This window comes from Equus asinus, chromosome 9 (assembly GCF_041296235.1).
Source record: "Equus asinus isolate D_3611 breed Donkey chromosome 9, EquAss-T2T_v2, whole genome shotgun sequence".
NCBI classification, from domain to species: domain Eukaryota; kingdom Metazoa; phylum Chordata; class Mammalia; order Perissodactyla; family Equidae; genus Equus; species Equus asinus.
Genome location: NC_091798.1, coordinates 91,393,806 through 91,407,987, shown reverse-complemented (window position 1 = coordinate 91,407,987; position 14,182 = coordinate 91,393,806). Strand labels below are relative to the sequence as shown.

Here is a 14,182-nt window from a genome sequence, read left to right as displayed (position 1 = left end):
TATCCATAACATGCATAACTATGTTAACTTCTATTAACATAGTCCTACCTACACTTCCCAGCTAAATGTGGCTATTTTAACTAATTAAAATTAATTAAAATTTAAAATTAAGCTCTTCAGTCATACTAGCCACATTTTAAATGCTCAATAGTTACATGTGGCTAATTACTGCCATATTGGACAGACCGGATACAGAACATTTCTATCATCACAGAACATTCCACTGGACAGCATTGGACTGCATTGACCTAGAAATTCACTCTGCTAACACTATGGGGAACAGTTTGATTTTAAATTGTTTGATTTTTCTCTTTTGGCGTCCCTTACAAAGTGGCAAAGTAGAATAATCCAAAGAATAGAATGTATATCCAAACCTCTTTGTACTTCGGTTTTCTTTTCTGTACATCTCTGCATTAAATTCTTCCAGCTCTGGCATTCTGTTTCCATCATCCAGTGTCTTGGCATTCTTATCTGAGGCCTACACCAGAAATTAGCATTGCCGCCGCCACCTATACATAAAGTTATCCCCACTTTTTATAACGGCTTCATTGAGATATATAAAGTTGTGCGATCATCACCACTATCTAAATTCACTATCTAAGATTTTCATCACCCTAAAAAGAAACTTCATACCCATTAGTAATCACTGCCTTTTCCCCCTGCTCCTATCTCCTGGCAACCACTAATCTACTTTCTTTCTATTGATTTTCCTATTCTAGACGTATCATATAAATAGAGTCATGTAATATGTGATCTTTTGTGTCTGCCTTCTTTCACTTAGTGTAATGTTCTCAAGATTCATCCATGTTGTATCATGCATCAGTATACTTCATATTCCTTTCTAAGTCAAATAATATTCCATTATATGGATGTGCATCTTGTTTATCCATTCACCAATTGATGGATACTTGGGTTGTTTCTACTTTTCAGCCATTATAAATATTGCCTCTGTAAACATTCATGTAGAAGTTTTTGTGTGAACATACGGTTCCCATTCTCTTGAGTATATACCTAGGAGTGGAATTGCTGGATCATGTGGTAATTCTATGTTTAATATTTTGAGGAACTGCCTGTTTACCAAGGTGACTGTACCATTTTCCATTCCTGCCAGCAATGTATGAAAGTGCCAATTTCACCACATCCTCATAACACTGGTTGTTGCTTGTCTTTTATATTGCAGCCATCCTAGTGGGTACAAAATGGTATCTCATTGGGATTTGGATTTGGATTTTCCTAGTCGCTAATGATATTGAGCATTTTTTCATGTGCTTACAGGCCATTTGTATGCCTTCTTTAAAGAAATGTCTATTCAAGTCCTTTTCCCATTTTAAATTGGGTTTTCTTTTTTATTGTTGAGTTGTAAAAGTTCCTTATATAAGTGGTATGTCAGATAACAGAATTTTTAAGTATTTTCTCCCAGTTTATAGGTTGTCTTCGCTTTCTTTGATGGTATCCTTTGAAGCACAAAAGATTCAATTTTTACAGCAGCCAATGTATTTTTTTCTTTTGTTGTTTGTGTTTTGGGTGTCATAGCTAAAAAGCATTGCCTAACTCGAAGCCACAAAGATTTACTCCTATTTTCTTCTAAGAGTTTTATAGTTGAAGCTTTTATGTCTAGGTCTATAATCCATTTTAAGTTATGTTTTTGTGTATGGTATGGTGTAGGGAGTCCAACTTCATTCTTATGGTGGATATCCAGTTGTCCCAGTGCCATTTGTTATGAAGACTATTATGAAGACCTGTTGAATTATCTTGGCATCCTTGTCAAAAATCAGTTGACTGTAAATGTAAGAGTTTATTTCTGAACTCTAAATTCTATTCCATTGCTCTACATGTCCGCCCTTATGCCAGTACCATGCAGCATTAACTGTAGCTTTGTAATAAGTTTTGAAGTTTAGAAGAGTCCTCCAATTTTCTTCTTCTTTTTTCAGCATTGTGTTGGTTATTCTTGGTTCTTTGCACTTCCATATGAATTTTAGAATTAGATTGTCAATTTCCATTGAAAAAAGGCAGCTGGGATTTTGATAGGGGTTGCATTGAATCTACAGATCAATTTGTGGAGTATTCTCATCTTAATATTAACTCTTCTGATTCATGAACATGGGATGATTTTTCCGTTTATTTAGGTCATCTTTAATTTTTTTCAATGGTTCATAGTTTTCAATGTATATGTCTTATGCTTCTTTTGTTAAATTTACTCTTGTGTTTATTCTTTTAGTGATTATAATATATTTATAATTGAAGTCTAAGTGGAATTTGTTCCCTTAATTTTGTTTTCAGATTATCCATTGCAAGTGTATAGAGATAAAATGGATTTTTGTACATTGATCTTATATCCTGCAGCCTTGGCTGTACCTGTTAACTAGCTCTTATAGTTTTGTGTGTGTGTGCACATTCCCCACCCCCCTTTCCAACTAAATCTTTGCAATAGGTGATTCTGGAGAACTTACAATGTCCTGACTTAACAGGAAAGCTTTTTCTTCATTTTCTAGGACTTGTAGCTGTAGGATACATCAATGAAGCTATAGACGAAGGGAACCCTCTGAAAACTTTAGATAGCCTCCTGTTGCCCACTGCTAAGATTAACTATGTGGACCCAGGCCTTGCCCAGCACTACCAGGATGTTTTGTCCTGTGCCAAATCACAGAAATTCATGGTAAGTCTTAGCGGGTTTGTTTCTTTCAAATATGCAGACCTGGGTTGGGAAGAGGGAGCGAGAGGGAATATTTTTTACCCATTTTTCCTAAGGCTCGTGAGCTTCTTGTCCTGGCAATTGCCTGTGAATCAGAATGGAAGTAATGGGACTGTTATTTTCCTGGTGTTACACATGAGGGGGCAGCTACTCCAGAGCTGACTACTGCTTCTGTTCTTTCATTAGAAACTCAGTTGTGGGTGAGTTCTTGTTCAGAGGCCAAGTCACTGGAGATGTACTGAGCACATGCTGTGTTCGTAGTGCAGTAGATAGCATCTGGTAGGGAAAAGGGGCTACAAGCAGCATGTGATACCATTGGAAGGTTCTCTGTCCTTATCCTCAAAATGCTTAGAAACTTACTGAGGCATATAGAATAAATAATGGTAGAGATAAGTATGTGGCAAAGTGTCAAAACAAGGAGTGCACAGGGTGACTCCTAGATGGTTGGTGGTGGTGTGGACTGGAATCCTAAGAGAAGTTGGTGTGGAGCTAGAACAGGAGCTGCACCTGAGAGGTAAGGAAGAGTTGCTTAGGTGCGAGGGAAGCAGGAAGATGCAGGCAGGTAATGCAGTGCTAGGTGGGTGCCAGCAAGGTTTGTTCTAGGCCTGGGAGGACACTGACCTGGGCAGGGTCCCATTGAAGGGCAGAGGGTTTTGTCTGGCTGCAGAGCTTGTACTGATGTTATGAGGAGTCCCACAGGTGCTGGCCATTGTTGGAAGGGTACTGTGCTGGGTGGCGAGGCTTGATGACCGTCACCTGACTGTGGGAGTGATGCTACCTGGGACCTCACCACTTGTAGCTGCCGTGCCCCCTGGTGCAAGCCTAATTGAAAGGGGTGGGCATCTCCTTTGTATAGGTCTTAGAACCTGGGAACAGCCTTACCTGGAACAGAAAAAACATCATTGGTTAGAGCAAACATTTATTGAGCACCTGCTGTTTGCCAGGCATGATATTAGGTGCTTTATGTATATTATCTCATATAGTCCTCATAACAATTCATAACAGCCTGTGAACTAAATATCGCTATCATCACCTACAGATAATGCAACAAAGACTAAGTAAGTTTTCCAAAGCTTCCCAAAAAGTAATTAGTTCTGGGACCATGAGCTGGTCTGTCTGATTCAGAAACATATATTATTGTGCATTAAGGCAGATGGAAAAGGATGTTTATTGCAGTATTGTTTGTAATAGCAAAAGACAAAAAACAACCTAAACGTCCATCAAGATGGGGCTGGTTAAATAAATTGCAGTATATCCATGCAGTGAAATACTATATGGCCATCAAAAAGAATGAGCAAATCTATATTGGACAATCTTTAATGTGGATATTGTTAAATGAGAAAAGCAGGCTTCTACATGCATAAACACGGGATGCATGCCCATGTATATGTGTGCTTGGATGTGCATAAAATGTTTCTGGAAGGAGATACCTTCTGGAAGGTGAACTAGGAGGCTGGTATGGACGGGACTTCTTTTTCCCTCTGTTCTTGTACTGTTGGGATTTTTAAATTTTTTACAGAGAGCATGTATTACATACTTAGTGTTTCTAAACTTTCAAGAAACAGTGTAAACTCACGAAGGCCAAATCCCCCAGTAACTTTTCTAGTTTCTGGAACAGGACCTACTGCCCCGATCCAGGTGTTCCTTCAAAGCAGCTAACTTTTACTCAAGTGCTTAGAAACATTTTGACGTAATCTGGTCTCCAGCAGCAAACAGAAGTGGTTGCCTTTGGGGAAGGGAATTGAGTGGCTAGGGATGAAGACGACGTATTTTTGAATCTTTTCAATTTTGTACCATGTAGTACTTGGCAAAAAAAAAATTTAATAAATAAAAATTCAATAAAAGTAAAAGAACAAAACAGTATAAATCCTATTCGCTCCACACCACTAAACGGCCTCATTTGAGGTGAAGAAAAATATCCCCTAAGGAGGGGCCTTCTGCGCTCTTAGCCTTCTGGCGGGACGGCAGCAGCCTTACCCTCTGCTTTCTCAATCCCCTCACTTAAATCGTGCCCATCTGAGCCTTGCAGCAGCTATGGGGTGGGCGCCCTCTCAGCTGATGTGAGTGAACCTGAGGCTCAGGTTGAATGCCGGGCCAGTGAGCGGGAGAGCAAGACTCAAACCCAAGCCTTGTGGCCCTACATCCCAGGGGGAGGAGAGAGGACCCTGTCAACAAGGAGGAGTGGGCTGCCTCCCGCAGTCCCACTGATGGAGCTGTGGCCGGAGCACATGGCACAGCATTGGAAGATAAAGTCCTTTGCTTTGGAGACAGACAGGCACTATTCACATCTTGGCTTTGCCACAAATTAGCTAGGGATTTTAGTCAATTCACCAAAATTGTCTATGCTTCAGTTTTCACATGTGTGAAATGAGAATAATAGTGCCTGCCTTACAGGATTATGGTGAGGATATAGCATTTAGCATGGAGCCTAACACCCAAAAAAAGTGCTTCAATCATGTAGCCATATTATCGTGGGTGCCTCCGGCTGCCACACAGGTGAGTGATGTCTTCATCACAAGGTCCTTACCAGACACAAGGTCTGCTTTGTCCACAAACCAGAGTTGGGATTCTCTGGGTACAGGACAGAGATAGACCTGGGTTCCTCTCTGCCCACAGCCACCTGGGGGTTTGTCCTTGAGGTGAGACTGACTCCCCAAAACTTTCAGGAGCAGGCAGTGGAGGGCCCCTCAAGAGTGTTCCAATCTAAGGGCTCTAGATGGAGATGGAACCCCACAGGCTCTCTGCAGGGCCCTCAGAAGCCTCCCTGAGTCCGTGCTCTGCCGGCCGGCTGTTAGGCATCCTTTCTAAGTGTGGAAGCTGTAGCTTTAATAGTGTAATCAGAGCATTAAATAGGAGCCTAGGGATCTGCGTTCTAGATCAGGTATTAAACCACTTTTGGTCTATAAAATTAGGCTTTGGGGCTGGCCCCACGTCCAAGTGGTTAAGTTTGCATGCTCTGCTTCAGCGGCCCAGGGTTTCACCAGTTTGGATCCTGGGAGCGACCTAGCAATGCTCATCAAGCCATGCTGAGATAGTGTCCTACGTAGCACAACCAGAAGGACCTACAACTGGAATATACAACTATGTACTAGGGGGCTTTGGGGAGAAGAACAAGGGAAAAAAAAAAAGGATTGGCAACAGATGTTAGCTGAGGGCCAATCTTTAAAAGAAAAAAAGAAAATTAGGGCTTGAACTATATTGGCAATAGCTAACAGATTTCAAACACTACAACTCCAAGCAACGAATCTGATTTGATTAAACTGCTATTTTTAAACACAGTTTTCTTTCTCTGTCCATTAATTTTAAAACATTCCTTTCTCAGCCTGTTCTCTTTCCCTGGGGAAAAAAAAAATCTGATTCTCTTGTTTATTTGGTGGGATCTCTGTGTTTGTTTGTTGTGTTTTTGTTTTTGAGGAAGATTGGCCCTGAGCTAACATCTGTGCCCATCTTCCTCTATTTTATATGTGGGACACCTGCCACAGCATGGCTTGATAAGTGGTGTTACATCTGCACCCGGGATCCGAACCAGCGAACACGGGGCCACCAAGCAGAGCATGCGAACTCAATGCTATGCCACCAGGCCGACCCCTTCTGTGTTTGTTTTCTAACCTCTGCTGTTGTGATACCTGAAAATTTCCAGTTTGTTTTTTAACCTCCGCTGTTTCGATGCCTGAAAATTTCTGTGCCTTGTCTTTCCATAGTCTGGCCTTGGAAAATAATGGAAGACAATTACATTACTGGTATTGACAATTTAAAGTAAAGATTGCACCCAAGTATACAGCCATTAAAAGTCGCAATGGGTTACATCTTAATAGGATGGACACTCAGTTTTGTCTGAGATTGAGGACAGTGATGTAAGTTGGTGAGGATTCTTGGTCTTTGTTAATAGTGTTTCCAGTATAACCTCATATAGGCACCAAATTCCTCTTGTCTTTTGGGGAAGGGCTGAGTAATGAGTATGTTGGCATTTACTTAGCAGAGAACACTCTTTCTGTGTGTATTCACTGGAGGCAGTGAATTGTGAGCTATTTTTAAATTAAAAGCTTTGCATGAGAACATATGAATTATGCCCCTAAAAAAGTTCTGTTTTGCGACATATGTATTTACTGCATAAAAATTAAAGTGTGCTTTTGACAAGTGAACGTTGCTGCATTTTTCCTTAGGTAAAATTGTTTTACAGTCGATGACTTATTTGCAGAAACCAATTCCTTCCATTGAAGTTTTTGTCATCTTGAAACTTATTTTAGATTTGTTTTTCTTGATTGCTTTGGTGTTTATCTGATTCTTATTCTTCACATAACCACACACAGACCGTAAAGGGTCTTCATGTACACGTTGTTTTCTTTCTTTTTTTTTTTTGTTACCTAAGTCCAATGAAATAGAACACTCTGCACATTCAAAAATATGCTTTTAAAATTTTTTTTTATTGTTTTCTTGGTTACTACAAAGTATGTGGTCAATGCACGTTCCTACAGACTAGAAAATTCATCTCAGCAATCCTTCATGCCCTTAGCCACTAATCCCCACCTCTTATCTAATCCCTATACTAAAGGAAATGGAGTCATTTACCTACAGGAATATACTGGGTGTTTATAACAAAATATTGTTTCCCTATTAAAAACTGGGCGTAAGGAAGAAAAATAATAGAGGTGATATTTTAAACTTCTAAGTGACCTCATGAGTATATTCTTAGCTTCCTTTTTTGTTTTTTTTTAACATGGCCAACCAAAAATGATGTTGTCCCATGCCATACAGAATACCTTGCCTTCTCGGTGTGAATTTGATGGGCTTTCATGCTGTTTAGATGCTTTGGGATTTTACTCTTTCATTCATTCCACCACATGATGTACAATGTGTGGAGCTGGGCCCCACAGACCCTGGGAAGACGTGGACCTAAGGTTGCTACAAGAAGCTCTAAGAAGGAAGAGGACAAGCCCTTTCTCTATCATACGTGGTACTTAATAAGTGTTTATGGAATTAATATTTGTATATAAATGAACTGCATATAAGTGCCATGATAAAAATACAAGAAAGTGCTTTGAAAGTTCAGATGAGATAAATGAATTTCTAGCTTGAGAATCAGGGAAGAATGGTCCTTTGAGGACTTGAAGAGATGGAAAGAGTTAAGGCAAACATGTTAGAAATAGGTTTCCAGTTATAGGCAGGGGCAAAGAGAGGAGAAATTGAGATCAGGGCAAAGCAAGAAGCTTCACTAGCGCCTGTATCACAGGCAAGATTTATTGGGAAGTAAAGTTAAAAAGTCAACTCTGAATGCCAAGCTAAAGATTTATAATTTATTCCAAAGCAGTGGAGAGTTGATGGAGGTTTTTGAGCTGGGAGTTTTGAATGGTGTATCCAAAGTGATACTTGAGGAAGATTAATCTGACAGTGGCTGGTGAAATGGACGACAGGCTGGCAGTGAACAGAATGGTTAGAAGGCAAAGCTGGGGTTAGGATAACGACCCCAGTGAGAGACTGAGAGAGGTAGGATCAGCTGATGAGGCAGCCACCAGCATGAGAGCTGAAGGAAGCAGAAGAATCAAAAATGATGCCAGATACTAAGAACTGAGATCTTAGCTTCTCCCTAGTCTGTGCCTTTGTCCCTTGACCCACCCTCCTCCTCTAAATCATCAAGAGTATAAGCCTCAGAGAAGGAGAGGAGCTTGAAGTACCAGTCTGGCAAATGTGTCAGTTGCCATAAAGAAAGTGGTGATATCTTTCATCTGCATTGACCTTCTTAAAATACTGATAAAGTGTGTAAAAAAAACTAGTGCTTTCGTAATGGTTTATTTTGAACCACTATTTCTTAGGTGCTCACAAATGGAGCTAGAGAATAGAGCTCCTTGCACTTATGCACATGTTATCCCAAGAATGTATGTTTTTGCAGATAGCTTTCCTTGTTCTCTAAGATGATTTCACCATTGTAAGGTAAACAGTGGAGTGATCTGTGATTTTTGACATGAGAAAATAAAGGAATGGATCTAGGCAACTGTTCAAGCTACCGAGGCACAAAGCTATGAGATAGATAAAGTATAAGCCATCGATGTTGTTGTAGTAGTAGTTAGTGTGGTGAATAATAAGAATAATATTGCTTGGAGCAAAGCAAATGGTAAAAATCATAAGAATGAGGAGACTCGTCTTAACATACCACAGCCATCTATGATCGTACGCATTAAGCGTCCGAATGATGGCTGTGTAGCAATAGATAATGACCACAAATGGAATTAAGAATCCAAAGAATGCCAAGGAGATGAAGTAATAGAGTTGGAAGGGAGCTGAGGATTTGCATGTGTTATGGACATCATGGCAGGTGGTGATACCTGGGTGGACAAGATAGTACTCCTGCTTTAGGATGAGAAATGGCAGCATGTATAAGAAAACTATTGCCCACACCAGTCCACACATTAACAAGGCATAGGTGCGCCTGGGCAGTCCCCGGTAAGTGAAAGGATGGACAATGGCTAGGTAGCGGCTGATGCTGATGCAGGCAAGGAGCAGAATGGAGCAATACATGTTGCCGTAGAAGATGACTGTGGTGGCCCGGCACATGACCTCTCCAAATACCCAGTTGTTCCCATTGAGATGGTAGGTTATCTTAAAGGGCAGCGTGACACAAAAAAGAAAATCTGCAATGGCCAGGTTGGTGTAGAAGATGGTCATACAGATGGACCTGGTCCTGAAGAAGAGCATCCACAGGGTCACCGCATTGGCTGGCACACCTACTACAAACACCAGGATGTAGATGGCAGGTATCAGTTTGGTACTTAAGGAGCTGCTCAGGTACCCCATGGTAGCATTATTCACGTGGAGCTTTGAAACACTTTCTTCAGGGCACTTAATTTTAATAGTTGGGGTGGTTCCTGTCCAGCCTTCTATAGCAGAAAGGGGAAACTCTTCAAAAGAATTTGAGGGAGCTCCATGGTAGGTTTTAATAGGTAAGGTTGGCACTGCCAAGTTGTCTGCATCATTTTCCATGCCTGTAATTGAAAAGAAGTATTAACATATTATCTGTTGCTGAGCCATATCTATGGTTCAGGAGATAATAAAACTAAGTATCTTATGCTACAGAATCTCTGTACTTGTAGAATTTAAAGTTATTTTTATTTTGAAAATTGTTATAGATCAAGTAATCAACAGGAATGCATTTAGTATGTCCCAGCACCATGCTAGCCCATGCAGGAGCGAAAACTAGGTGACAACTCGTTGCATGTAAGGAGTTTATAATACTGTTGGGGGAAACAAAAATAGCACGTAAGACCATTATAGGCTAATGTCATATTGATTAAAAGGTCTAGGGGGCCGGCCCTGTGGCTGAGTGGTTAAGTTCGCGTGCTCTGCTTCAGCGGCCCAGGATTTCACCGGTTCAAATCCTGGGCATGGACATGGTGCCGCTTGTCAAGCCATGCTGAGGTGGCATCCCACATGCCACAACTAGAAGGACTCATGACTGAAAATACACAACTATGTACTGGGGGGCTTTGGGAGAAAAAGGGAAAATCTTTAAAAAAAACAAAAACAAAAGGTCTATAGGCATTCAGATGATAGATTTAGATGTTTGAGCAAAATGTCAAGGAGAAAATGAATAAGAGCAAAGATGAGCAATTTCATCAAGAGATGGAATTTAATAGATGAATACAATTCTGGTAGGTAATATATGAACAAAGGCATAGTGTGGGCGGCATGAAATCTGGGAACATCAGATAAGTTAATTCAAGTGTTTGTTGCATATGTATATGCCAGTGATATACAGTTTTAAATAAACTCCATCCCTGTCTTCAACTCTCAGACTAGTGAAGAAGATGCACAAAAACACATTGTCTTATGCTAATAAGGTGCATCTGAGAGATGAATTTGAATGAGTAGATTACAACCAAATCTCTGAAGGGCCTTTAAACTGTACTAAGAAATCATGTGCCCGTTCATGGATACTGGGGTTGTCCACATGCAAAATTTTGAATGGAGGGATGACCGTTGTGGTAGACAGAATGATGGCCCCCTAGAGATTCCATCTGATAATGCCTGGAACCTGTGACTTTGTTACTTTGTATGGCAAAAGGGACTTTGTAGATGTGATTAAGTATCTTGAGATGGGATGAGCATACTGGATTGGCCGCGTGGGCCAAATGTAATCACAAGACTCCTTATAAGAGTCAAAGATGCTTGAAGATGCTATACTGCTGGCTTCTAAGATGGAAGAAGGAGCCATGAACCAAGGAATGTAGGCAGCTTCCAGAAGCTGAAAAAAGCAAGGAAACAGATTCGCCCCTGGAGCCTCCAGAATGAACACAGCCCTGCCGACACCTTGACTTTAGGACTTGAACCTCCAGAGCTGTAAGATAAGAAATCTGTGTTGTTTTAAGCCACTAAGTTTGTGGTAATTTGTTACAGCAGCAACAGGAAAGTAGTATAACTGTGGCTTGACTTGTGTTTAAGATGACTTTGGGGAGAGTGCAGAGAATAGACTGAAAAGGTAAGAGGCAAGGGGGCCTGATTTGGAGGCTGCTCAAGATGGTGAGTTACAGAAGTAGAGTGATGGCAGTGGAAAGGTGACAATGAACACGTCAGACTCTGTGATGGAGGCTCGAAGGGACCGGCATCTGTTTGGCGATGGAGGCGGAGAGGGAGAGGCAGGAGGCAGAAGTGAGTTGGAGGTTTCTACTCTAAATGACGTGGAGGAGCGTGGGACAAGGGGCAGCACAGGGAGAAGCTAAGACCTCAGTTGTTAGTGTTAACTAAATTTGGGTTGCTGGTGGGATATCTGTGTGTTAAATGTCCCATGACAGGTTAGAAGACTGAGGTGTTGAGTCCACAACTCCAGGAGCCCGAATAAGAGGTATGACTTTTCAGTCTGCATAGAGGCTGTAGTTTAATTTAGTGGGAGTGGATAGGACGGCCTAGGGAGAGAGGAGAGGAAAGAATCCAAAGGGAGGCTTTAGGAGAAATGCCAGATTTGAAGGGGAGAGGAGACAAAGGAAGAAAAATGAGAAGATGAAATCAATATGATGATTTTTAAGAAGTTGGAAATGAAAAAAAAGAAACAACAACTACATACTAAACATATTGGGTATTACTTGGCATGTTGATATTAACAATCCTAATTTTTGAAAGAGCAACTTCAAAAACAAAATAAACCTTAGTACTCAAATCTGTTTCTCGTTATATAATTTTTCCATAAATTAATCTTTGACATGTATAGAAAGTAGATTCTATCAAGTTTCTAATGTTACCTTAAGATGGACTTTTAGGTTGAATATACACCTCGTACTTACCAATTTAAAATGCCATTGCTCTGCCACTCACGTCTTCCTCACTCTACCTTGGAATTCCTACATGTTGAAAACTTGAGGTTAAAGGACTAATAATTTACTAATCTGGTTCTCACTCAAAGCCAGTTCCTCTTCCTGCTTTCTTCTCTAGCAGCTGGCCTCCGGGTGGAATTGAAGCCGCCTCATAACCCTGAGATTGTGCAAACTCAGTGTGTGAAACAGAGGGAGGGTGTTGCCTGAACAGGCCAGGACAGCGAGGTGCTCAGGTGTCATTTAAGAGAAGATAGATTAGAGAGAAGGAAAGAAAAATCTGGGAAGTGGCGTTCGTCTGTGCCTGTGTTTCGGTGTGAACTGTGAAGGCGTGTGTGTGACGCTTGAGTCCAGCCACACAGATCCTTCTGCTCACTTTTGCATTTTGGAAAATTCTTGCGTCTGACCACACCCAAAGAAAAGTGCCTTTACAGATAGGTAGAAGAGGGAGAGGGGTGGCTGGAGAACGTGCTGTCCCAGTTATTTCCCTTCCGGATCTGATAAGGGAGCTGTTGAAACCCAGTGTTTGTCAGTTTTCAGAAAATTCCTCTGATTAAGCAAGACATCGTGCCTAAAAGCATGCCAAACAGTGACTGTTCATGAAAAAGTCTTGATTCCATTTCCCATGAGAATTCCGGATCTGGTTCAGCTTCAATAAGTCTTTTATCCCTTAATGCCTGGTTTTCCTTAAGAATAGTACTCATTGTTAAATTTTATATATTTTTTAATTTTATTTGAATTCTTTGTACAGGCTTCTGTTTGGCATCATGCTTCTGAAACGTTTAATGGCCTGGGACACAGACTGATCCAAAGGGAATGGATTTGAGCCTCTTGATAATGAGTTCTTCCCTCGTGTTTCTCCCCTACCCCATCCAAGAAAGCAACCTCACTGCCTTTCACTTTGTCACCTTTAAATTCCACTCTTTTCACTTCCACCAAACCCCACCAGCATCTTGAAGGAACCACCTGCACAAAACTCTTTTCTTTGGTTATCCTTTCATTATTCTGCATTTCGATTCATCCACTCTCAGAAAACACTCGCTCACTCGATTCACAGCCGCGTGTGCTCTCCTACCACCCGCCTCGGCCATTCCGACTGTCAGTGTAAGCAGCGTTCCTTTACAGAGGTTTGTTATTTCTTTAATTTTGTTATTTCCTGCTGGTGGTTGTCCCTCACCCCAGCTCTCCTGCTCCTAACAGTGTTGCCTGGACTGTACCTAACAGTAAAAGAGTTGTGGGTACAGATCTATCCCAAGTGGGTTAATTTGAGAGCAAGCAGGAGGTTACAGGCTAACATCGTGTTGAGTGAAAGAGGAAGCGTGTCAACAGTTGAATAATAGTATTCAGGAGATTTCACTTATAAAATTATAAAATCATATATGAGGGTGGGGAGAACTCCCAGGTGCCACTGAAAGTCAGAAAAGGTATTTCGTTTAGAAACACTAATTCATTAGCATCGCTGACTCCTGAGGGCAGACCGTTCGATCTTTCTGGGAGTTATTCTGGTTTCCCCTATTTGTGCCTCACCAGAACGTATAAACAACATTTTTTAAATCTCTTGCAAAAGTGCCATCTTTGCTGAATCAGAGGAAATACTTAGAAAATCAAAAACTCCTCACAAAGAAAATTGATTCTTAATTGTAGTGATCTAAAATCTTAGCTATGCCACAAGTTTTTAAATATAAGCAGAGGACGCTTATTGTTTGACAAGGTTTGAACAGAGTGAACAAACTCGAGCTGATCGCTTCTGTGATGCCGCCGTTTAATAACTAAGATCAGACGCTGCCTCCAGGTTGCCATTTGTGTGAAATGCAAAGAAAATTAGACTCAGGTGACTCTTGTCACCAAACCAGCACCCGCACTGTACCCCGTACGAAAAGAGCTTACCACTTTGACAAAGAGTGGGTGACAGAAGCATCAGTCCAGCAGCTGCCAGGATGACAGCCTTCATCTTGATGTCCTCAGTCCCGTTTCCCAGACGTCATCAAATGTGTATGATCGGGGAACGCGTTTCACCTCAGTTCCATGTGTTAACAGCAAATGGAAGCCTTGTTCTCTCTGTAGACGCGTGCTCTCCTGTGCTCTGCAGGCAGGAAGCGTGCCCCCTCCTCTGCAGAGAAAGGGTGTGACAGCACTCAAGTTTCAGTGTGCATGACTCAGGCCAAGCCTCTGAGCATGGTACATAATCCCGGAG

At 41.3% G+C, this 14,182-nt stretch overlaps 2 protein-coding genes across 6 annotated transcripts in view; one reads left to right on the top strand and one right to left on the bottom strand.

Annotated features, from left to right (window-relative positions):
* IQGAP2 (IQ motif containing GTPase activating protein 2) overlaps positions 1 to 14,182 on the top strand; it is a 267,741-nt gene that overhangs the window by 170,486 nt on the left and 83,073 nt on the right. For all 5 annotated transcript variants that reach the window (XM_070517917.1, XM_070517918.1, XM_070517919.1 and 2 more), the window contains one exon: positions 2,493 to 2,656. In XM_070517917.1, the coding sequence (XP_070374018.1) occupies positions 2,493 to 2,656 (164 nt within the window). The remainder of the gene's footprint in view (positions 1 to 2,492; positions 2,657 to 14,182) is intronic.
* F2RL2 (coagulation factor II thrombin receptor like 2) lies at positions 7,387 to 14,148 on the bottom strand. The gene is made up of 2 exons (XM_014830046.3): positions 13,876 to 14,148; positions 7,387 to 9,669 (listed from the first exon to the last, which is right to left on the bottom strand). Exons 1-2 carry the CDS (start codon positions 13,937 to 13,939, stop codon positions 8,597 to 8,599), a joined length of 1,137 nt encoding a protein of 378 aa, XP_014685532.2. The 5' UTR covers positions 13,940 to 14,148; the 3' UTR covers positions 7,387 to 8,596.

Bases quoted from the DNA above. Each gene is read 5' to 3' on its own strand.
- F2RL2 (XM_014830046.3), bottom strand. From the start codon at position 13,939: ATGAAGGCTGTCATCCTGGCAGCTGCTGGACTGATGCTTCTGTCACCC. The intron at 9,670-13,875 runs GTAAGCTCTTTT...TTTCAATTACAG, and splicing joins ACCCACTCTTTGTCAAAGTG to GCATGGAAAATGATGCAGAC.